Source organism: Brassica oleracea, unplaced genomic scaffold (genome assembly GCF_000695525.1).
Source record: "Brassica oleracea var. oleracea cultivar TO1000 unplaced genomic scaffold, BOL UnpScaffold01161, whole genome shotgun sequence".
NCBI classification, from domain to species: Eukaryota; Viridiplantae; Streptophyta; class Magnoliopsida; order Brassicales; family Brassicaceae; genus Brassica; species Brassica oleracea.
The window spans coordinates 9,117-19,217 of record NW_013617718.1 but is presented as its reverse complement, the minus strand read 5'-3'; the positions used below and the strand labels follow the sequence as shown (position 1 = coordinate 19,217).

Here is a 10,101-nt window from a genome sequence, read left to right as displayed (position 1 = left end):
TTATTTGTTCAACTTTGAATATTAACTAATATGATTTCAATTTTAATTTTAATTTTATGTTTTTGAATTTAAATTTCAAAAATTTTATTTTTTAAAAATTTTTTTTTTTTTTAAATTCCGAGGAAATGAACCCTCGGAATATACCGAGGGACATGTTCCTTGGAATATACCGAGGGACTCATTCCTCGGAATATACCGAGGGACACGTTCCTCGGAATTTTCCGAGGGCTCCGTTCCTCGGAAATTCCCGATGAAAATTCCGAGGAACTCGTTCCTCGGAATTTTCAGAGGGCTCCGTTCCTCAGAAATTCCCAATGAAAATTCCGAGGAACATTTCGTCAGAACTTCCGAGGATTGGACCATCGGAAAATCCATCGAAATATCCCGAGGAAGCTCTCCCTCGGTATATTCCGAGGAGCTTTCCGACGAACTGGTCGTCCTCGGAGTTTCCTCGGAAATTTGTTTCCTCGGAATTCCGTCGGAAAATTCCGAGGGATTTCCGAGGAAAAATGAATTTCTGAGGAGTTATTTCCAAGGACTTGTTTCGTCAGTATGTCATCGGAATAACGTTATTCCGACGACATACCGACGATTTTTTATCTCAGTATGTCGCTGTTTTCTTGTAGTGTTAATGAAAAGAGTTCTCCCTAAATTATTTCCTAAATTTTAAATAAAATAGACTTGACAAAAATCTATTTCTTTTTCCGTTCTACTCCTTCCACGTCCTACGTATCACATTATTTCTCTATGTTGTAGTTCATCTCACACTTAATGAACTAATTCGGCTCTGCTCTGATCATACATCTTCAGTGATCTTATACATTTTATACTAATCATAATGTAGCTTTCTTTTATAAAGTTACAGTATAAAATATATATTATTTCATGGTTGTATCATGTGAAAATCACACAGATAATGTGCTTGGGCTATCAAATCTGTGATAAAAATCACACACAATATTGGATCATTTGAAATCATAAAGCTCTAAACCTATAATTGTTGGTATATTTATTGGTTTTGTATCGTATTTTTTTTGATGAAATATAAATTTATTAATCATCAATGGAACGAATAGTTATGTACATGTGAAGAAAAAATAACTAAAGCCTACTTAAGTATGTGTGCTAAACCAGAGTTGCATCAATACCCGCAGGCGTGGCTTCTCCGAGTATTTTATCAAAGAGATACGATTCCTCACTGTTTTCCCCAATCAACTTTGCTAGCTGAGTTACTTGTCTAGGCTTCTTGAGATGTTACCTATCATTTCTCTCACTCCAAATCATGTAGATTGTCGTCTGGAAGGTAAGTCTCAAAAGAATATAAACAAGCCGATCAAACCCATAAGTTGTTAGATGCACAAGTGTTCTCTCCCAGTCCGGGTCAGGAGGGCGACCTAACAACGTACCTATCACCTCTATCCATAGGGCATAGGTATATGGGCAAGCAAAAAAAAGATGATCCCTTGATTCATTTGGTTCCCCACAAAACAGACAGCCTTGAACATGTCCCCAAGTACGCATGCTGATATATGATGTTTTTGACATCATTGTGTATATGCTTTCTAACTTGTTTTCATTGTTTTATTGAGTTAGTCTAGTGTTTTTAGAGTCATTTCAGGTCTGGAGAAGATTGAAGAGCTAAAGGAAGAGGCATGAAGAAAAGAGCAAGAATTGGAGATTTCTCCCGAAGAACAATCCGCGGAGCAGTCTGACGGTCGATCCTACCAGGAACAGCCAAACGATTGTTCTCTTTCCATATACTTCAAAGATTTGCCCTAGTTGCCGATTCTCGACTTTGAAGTCTAAGGGCGCCTCTATATAAAAGCGGCCCCTATCTATTTTATTTGAGGACTCTAGTTTTTGCAAGAGACCTAGACCTTATTCTTGGATATTGCAATTGTAAGGGAGACGGCTCCCCTTCTTGACAGAGAAAATCATCCTGAACCCCATTGTTTTACCTTTGATTTACATGCAGTATTATTCAGTTATCATGTCTTGTTCGTCTTGTGTTATGGCTGAGTAGTCGGCTAGCTTGTCTAGGGTTCTAGGGTGTTAATCGCGAGGCTAAACATAAATAAGCAACTCTTTTGTTTCTTCGTTCATTCTAGTTCTTAATGCTAGTCTTAACCTAATCACTTACTGCTAGATCTTAGGCTCAATCACTCACTAATCGTGTAGTAGTTTACCTGATATCGAATGAATGAGCTGAGCATCTCTAGTCAGCAAAAGTAGATACTAGAGTGTTCAGTGAACCCATCGGACTTGATCTCTATAACTTGCGATCGACCCTTGATCCAAATGACAGTTTAGGCGTCAAGGTCGAACCGCAAAGGGAACAGCGCCACGACAGTGGGTTGTTCTTCTAAGAGTGATCCGGGTTCTAGATCATGTCTCAACGAGCTTGAATAAATGTTTGGCTAAGTTTTAACACCCGATGAGAAACCCTAGATCGGCTTATCTTTAATTTCGAAACTAAACCTTGTAAAATCTTTTACTTTACTTGCAAGTCACTACTTAATTTAAAACCCCATTTTTAGTTTTAGCTATGTTGAAAGCTCATAAGAATAAATTGTAGACTGGTCCTCTGGAATGAATCTAAATTAATACAATTATCACTGTTAACTTGACAGTAGGAAAGGTTCAGTTTTAGTGTATCAAATTTTGGCGCCGTTGTGACGGGGACCAGATATTTTACCTTTGTTTTTCAGTTCTATACTTAGTCTAAAGCATCTAACTTGCTTTTCTCTCTTTGTTCCAGCTGATGATCCAGGTGCATGACCAGTAGACATACTCGGAGAAACGCACAAGGGCCATTATTCACGCTAAGAAACGAGGAGCTCGCAAGATTAGAAAGACATAACAGACAACAACCGCGGCCTACTAACAACTTAATGGTTGATCACGGAGGCCAAGACGATCTCACTGCTGCAATGGCACTCATGCAACAACAGATGCAGCAGATGCAACAGACAATCAACGCACAAGAGGCTGCTCGCCAAGCAGCCGCCGACCTTGCTGCTCAGCAAGTCGAGCAACAAGGCGCTCCCATCGGAGAGCGGAACCTTCCGTGTAACTTCCCCACCACTCGCTCCACAATCAATCCGCCTCCCTGCACTAGACAGGACTATGAAATCAAACCCGCTTTGATCAGCTTGGTGCAGAAGAAAACGTTCAACGGTCTCGCAGCTGAAATCCCTTTGGACCACATTGAGAATTTCGAGAGAGTCTGCAACTTCACTAGATTACATCAAGTGCACCTGTTCCCATTCTCCTTGGAAGTGAAAGCAGCTCGCTGGCTTGATTCGCTCCCAACTGGTACTTGGAAGGGAAAGCAGCTCGCTGGCTCGACTCGCTCTCAACCGGTACGCTCACTACATGGGAACAAGTCAGAGCGGCGTTCTTGAGCCACTTCTATACGAAGTCCAAAACCGCAGCTCTAAGGCATAAGATCTCGAATTTCAAGCAAAAGACCGACGAACCTTTCTATGATGTTTGGGAACGTTACAAAGAATACCGAAGGGGGTGCCCTCACCATGGGTTTGAGGATGACTATATTCTGGAAGTGTTCTATGATGGAGTGAGCTATGAATTTTGCAATGGTCTGGATTCCTCGAGCAATGCGGGATTTCATGACACAAACAACACAAGGCGTATTCGCACTGATCGAAAATATGGCGTCCAGCTCCCTCAACAATAACAAGGAACATGATCGCTCCAAAAGCGTAAACAGCATAGACGACCTTGCGGCTAAGGTTGACCAGTATTCTGGAAGTGTTCTATGATGAAGTGAGCTATGAATTTTGCAATGCTATGGATTCCTCGAGCAATGGGGATTTCATGACACAAACAACACCAGGCGCATTCGCACTGATCGAAAATATTGCGTCCAGCTCCCTCAACAAGAACAAGGAACATGATCGCTCCAAAAGCGTAAACAGGATAGACGACCTTGCGGCTAAGGTTGACCAGTTGTTGAAAGGTAATCAGAGCCAAGTGTTCATCATGGAGGAAGCTGCATCAGAGAACAATGTTTCAGACACTACAACTGAGGGAGACAACACCATGGATGATCAGCAAGAAGTGACCTACGTCAATGGACAAGGATGGCAGTACAAGAACTACCACCCGAACCCTAACGTTAGGAACAATCCTCACCTCTTTTCATATTCCAAGGCTGACAATCCGGTTGACAACGCTCAGAACAGTCAAGGGCAGAACAACGGCTACCAGAAACCATATCAGGGAAGAACATATGTCCTGAGCCAAGCACAGCATAACCAGTTCCAGAACCAGAAACAGCAAACTGCTCAAGCGACCACTCCTTCACCTACAACTGCTCCGCAAGACGAAATAAAGGGTCTAGCGACGATGATGCAGCAGCTGCTCCAGGGGCAACAGATTCAAGGGAAAGCGTTGAATCAAGTCACCACGGACATCAACTCCAGGATGAACCACATGTTCAATGACCTGAGTACCAAATATGATAATGTAGCCAGCCATATGCGCCAGATGGATGTTCAGATCGTACAGACAGCTGAGAGCGTCAAGAGGCAGGAAGGTACTCTACCTGGAAAGATCGACAAGAATCCTAAAGAATGCAATGCTGTAGCACTAAGGAGTAGAAGAAACCTACCGGATACAATTCCCAAGAAGTTGTCAGCAGCGGAAAAGGGTAAGCAAAAAGAGGGTGAGCAACCACGATCTGAACCACCCCCTTTGTCGGACGAGGAACCGTAATAGTATGTTGAGACTGATCCAACCCCTGTCACTCAACCCGTTGCCCCTAAGGTTCCATATCCTGTTTCGGCAAAGAAAACTCGCAATATAAAGACGTCTCTCAAGGATCGGGAGGAGACCAAGTGTAAAAAGATGCTGGAAGATCTAACTATCAAATTACCTCTTGTAGATGCGATTCAAATGATCCCTTCTATGCGCAGCTTAATGAAAAGGTTGATCTCTGGTAAGGTGACTGGAGACACTGAGCTACTGATGGTTTCAAAAGAGTGCACTGCTGTACTTCAGAACAAGCCGATAAAAAAATTGGATGATCCAAGCAAGTTTGTTCTCTCCATACAAATTGGGAGAACTGTATTCGCCTGTTCTCTATGCGATATGGGTTCCAGCGTCAATCTCATGCCTTACTCTGTGGCAAAACGACTGGGCTTCACAAACTTCAAACCGACAAGACTCTCCCTGGTGTTCGCTGACAGATCAGTCAAGTCACCGGTGGGTATTCTGGAAGATCTTCATGTCCGAGTGGGGAACACTTTTGTTCCGACAGATTTTGTGGTTCTGGAAGTTGAAGAAGAACCGAGAGATCCACTCATCTTGGGACGTGCCTTCTTGTGCACAGCTGGTGCGATCATTGATGTTCGGCAAGGGAGGATTGATCTTCACCTAGGAGACATTGCGATGAAGTTCGAAATGAACAAATTGCTGAAGAAACCGATGCTAGATGCGCAGACATACACCGTTGTTTATAGCAATCAGGCGCTACTCCCTCAAGAAGGGATGATCGAGGAGATCCTTACCGACGATCCGCTCGAGCTAGCTCTGATCCGCTCTGTGACAGAGCAAAATGTCATGAGCGTGGACGCGGACGGCTACGACAAGATGCTTGACTCAGCCAAAAGCATGGAGAGACTTGTAACCTATCTAAGTCTGGGGGAGAAAGACGAGAGCAATCAGAGCGATAACTCTGGAGCAGTCGCTTCGAAGGGCGCTACTAAGGTGAGCACACCACGCGACGATCCATGAAGCGAACTGAATCCAAAGATCGAGCTAAAATCCCTCCCTACGGGGCTCAGGTACGCGTTCTTAGGGCCAAATTCTACTTATCCTGTTATTGTGAATTCTGAACTGGACAATGTGGAAACAGCTAAACTCCTGTGTGAGCTGAGAAAATACCGTAAGGCATTAGGTTATTCAGTAGCTGACATTCATGGCATTTCACCTGATCTTTGCATGCATAGAATACACCTAGAAGATGAATCGATGACTTCTATAGAGCATCAGAGGAGGTTAAATTCAAATCTTAAAGATGTTGTAAAGAAAGAGATAATGAAACTTCTAGAGGCTGGTGTGATTTATGCCATCTCTGATAGTAACTGGGTTAGCCATGTTCATGTAGTTCCTAAGAAGGGTGGAATAACTGTCATAACAAATGAGAAGAATGAACTGATCTATACTCGAACAGTAACTGGACATCGCATGTGCATAGATTTTCGTAAATTGAATGCTGCGACTCGCAAGGGTCACTTTCCATTACCTTTCATTGATCAGATGCTTGAACGATTAGCTAACCACCCATACTATTGCTTTTTAGATGGTTATTCAGGTTTCTTTCATATCCCTATCCACCCGGATGATCAAGAGAAGACGACGTTCACGTGCCCATACGACACGTTTGCATACAGAAGAATGCCATTCGGCTTGTGCAATGCTCCTGTGACATTTCAACGTAGCATGATGTCTATTTTCACTGACCTGATTGAGGATATAATGGAGGTTTTCATGGACGATTTCAGTGTCTATGGAAGCTCTTTTCTTCGAGATCATGACAGATGCTAGTGATTTCGCGGTAGGAGCAGTGCTGGGACAAAGAAAGGATAAGAAACTGCATGTGATCTACTACGCGAGCAGGACGATGGATGAAGCCCAATGTCGATATGCGACAACGGAGAAGGAGCTTCTGGCCATAGTCTACGCCTTTGAGAAATTTAGGTCCTACCTAGTAGGATCTAAATTGATAGTGCACACAGATCATGCATCTCTGAAGTGATTGCTGACGAAGAAAGATGCCAAACCACGCCTGCTCTGATGGATCCTCCTACTCCAGGAATTCGACCTTGAGATCAAAGACAAAAAAAGGGATTGAGAATGGTGTCGCCGACCATTTGCCTAGAATGAAGATCGACAACGAGACTGTTCTTGATGATAGTCTCCCTGAAGAACAAGTCTACTCGATTGGTCTGTATGCCGAGAACAGCCCAGATACTCACGCCACGGACTGTTCTGCTGATTGTTCTGCGGATTGTTCCGCCGACCAGGAACACTTTGTTGCGGCTATAAAAAAGAGGTACTCCCACCTACAGTGGTTCGCTGAGATTGCTAATTTCTTAGCAGCAGAGAAAGAACCTGTTGAGTTTACTGGGAATGAGAAGCGGAAATTTCTAAGGGATGCAAAACTCTACTTTTGGGATGAACCGTTCTTGTATCGACACTGCAAAGATGGAGTGTTCCGACGCTGTGTTCCGGAAGCTGAAATTCCGGAAATCTTGCTTCATTGCCATGGTTCTTCTTATGCCGGTCACTTTGCAGCATTCGAGACCGTCTCCATGATCTTGCAAGCTGGTTTCTGGTGGCCAACAATGTTCTGAGATGCCCAAGCTTTCATCTCCAAGTGCAGTTCATGCCAAAGACAAGGGAACATTAGCAAGCAGAACGAGATGCCCCAGAACTTCATACTCGAGATGGAAGTGTTCGACTGTAGGGGGATCGACTTCATGGGACCATTCCCACCATTGTGCAAGAACGAGTACATTCTAGTGGCAGTGGATTACGTTTCCAAGTGGGTAGAGGCAATCGCCAGTCCCACTAATGACGCGCGGGTTGTAACCAAAATGTTTAAAACCATCATTTTTCCTCGGTTTGGAGTACCTCGAGTAGTCATAAGCGACGGATGCACACACTTCATCAACAAGGTCTTCCAAGGGCTCTTGAAGAAGAACGGTGTCAAGCACAAAGTTGCTACGACATACCACCCCCAAACAAGTGGTCAAGTGAAAGTGTCTAATAGAGAGATCAAGTGCATCCTGCAGAAAACGGTTGGAACTACACGCAAGGACTGGTCTTTAAAGTTAGATGATGCGCTATGGGCCTACAGAACATCCTACAAAACGCCATTAGGGACCACTCCATATCATTTGGTCTATGTCAAAGCCTGTCACCTCCCTGTGGAACTCGAGTACAAGGCGGCATGGGCTGTCAAACTACTCAACTTCGATATCAAATCAGCCAAGGAGAGGCGTTCCATTCAGATTCACGAACTTGAAGATATCAGGCACTTGGCTTATGAAAGCACGAAGATCTACAAGGAAAAGACCAAAGCGGATCATCTGCAGAAGCTTCGAACCAAATGATCGAGTCTTGCTTTTCAACTCCAGGCTGAAGCTCTTTCCTGGGAAGCTGAAATCCAGGTGGTCCGGACCATTTCCTGTCAAGGAGGTCAGACCATATGGAGCTGTAGTCCTACTGGATCCGAATGGAGGGAAGTTCGTCGTAAATGGTCAGCATCTTAAGCCATACCTAGCTGATACGACAATCGCAGCAGGGGAAGAAATTCCCTTAGGCGATCCATCCCCAGTTCAATAGGCTGATCAAAGTCAAGCTAGTGACTTAAATCGAGCGCTTGGTGGGAGGCAATCCAGTGGTATGTGTAAATATGTTTTTCTTTTCATATTTTGTTCCATTTTGTTTTTATATCTGTTATAGGAAAAATAAAATCGAAGACTCCCGGAGGAACAGTTCATGGACTGCTCTCGTTGGAGAACAGCTGCTCCTCCAGGTAAGTTTTCGACACATAAAAAAATATATATAAAAAACAGAAGAGGAAGCGGTTAGGGTTTGCCTATTTAAGGTAACTACCCCACTTTCCCACTTAGCCCCACATCGCCGCAAACCTCCTCCCCATAAGTTTAGAACCCTAAAATCGAAAACCTTAAACTCTCAACCTTTTCTCAATCGATTTTGGTTCTAACCCCTTGGGATTTCGAACTTAATCTGTTTTTCCAGCACTCTCTCAACCGAACAAGGTAAAACTCGAACTCTCTCCAATCGCAAATCGTGGTTCTCTCATATTCCTCTTAAGCAATTGAATCGTTTTTCATGGCATTATACTTTGATAAGTTCATCTCAAGATTGCTAGGAAGATAGAAGATTCATTGTAAAATAATGAGAACCGCCTTGTTTCGAAATTGAATTGAGAATTGCGACTATTCATGATGTTGATTGGTTGTTGATGCGGGTAGAATTTAGGCTATATAAGGTTCGTTGTTCTTCATGTTGTGATTTGGGTTGTTTGAAAATTGAATGGACTTGGATTTAACTGAGAAATGGTGAAGTTCCATTGTTTTCTACATGACCCATGAACATTATTAATGCATAATTCATTGTTTTGTTTTGCAGATGGCTCCGAGAACAAAGCAAAAGGCGATGAAAACCCCGAAGATCACCCACGAGAACTACGTCCCGCCTGCGGGCCACAACGCCATGGCCTCTTACCCATGGCCACGCATTAGAAAAGAGGGTCAGCCGATAGATCTCGACGACCCAATGCTCCTCACCTTCAACTGCGAAGGATGGGACAAGGAGTCTGCGCAAAAATACAACACGCTTCTCAACACCGAGATCTTGCCAACTCGATTCGGTCACACCGAGACCCTCGCTGCTCTTGGGCTTGACACAGATGTCTTTGAGACACTCAATGCAATGGGGATTGCTCCCCTCTGTTACCAGACGCACGAACTCTACCCGGACCTAGTGAGGCAAGCGCTCGCTACAGCTCATATCCGCTACGACAACCCTCAGGCACCTACGTATGAGAACTGTTCTTTCTCATTCATGGCCGATGGCAAGTTCTGCTCCCTTTCGCTTGACCAGCTCAATGATATATACGAGATCTCGGACGAGCGAAGGGATGTGGCAGTGGAGAACAAGTTCACTCCAATGGAGCGGTTTTGGGACCTCATAGCAACCGAAAGCGGATCATTCGCCTCTAGGAAGGCGTATCAGTCCCAGATCAGAAACCCAACGCTGAGTGTAATCGCAAAGATGGTCTCCAACCTCCTTTTTGCAAAGGATCAGACCTCAAAGGTCACCAAAGGAGAACTGCAAATGCTGTACTCGGGTCTTGAGGGTGAAATCAGCAGGTCGCGAGCTGGAATCCCATTTCAGCATGTGCAGACCAACCCTAGCTTCCATCTCATCTGAATGTTCTACACACGGAAAGACTTCCTGATCAGGACCGACAACAAAAAGGATCTCTGTGGCGGCTTGCTCACTCTGTTGTTCAAACACTTCAGGATCAACCTCCAATCCTAC

At 44.0% G+C, this 10,101-nt stretch overlaps 1 protein-coding gene across 1 annotated transcript; it reads left to right on the top strand.

Moving 5' to 3' along the window:
• Positions 1-4,869: 4,869 nt before the first annotated feature.
• LOC106320983 lies at positions 4,870-5,757 on the top strand. Its single transcript, XM_013759317.1, has one exon. The coding sequence runs from the start codon at positions 4,870-4,872 to the stop codon at positions 5,755-5,757; it is 888 nt and encodes a 295-aa protein (XP_013614771.1).
• The last annotated feature ends 4,344 nt before the right edge of the window (positions 5,758-10,101 follow it).

Bases quoted from the DNA above. Each gene is read 5' to 3' on its own strand.
- LOC106320983 (XM_013759317.1), top strand. From the start codon at position 4,870: ATGCTGGAAGATCTAACTATCAAATTACCTCTTGTAGATGCGATTCAA.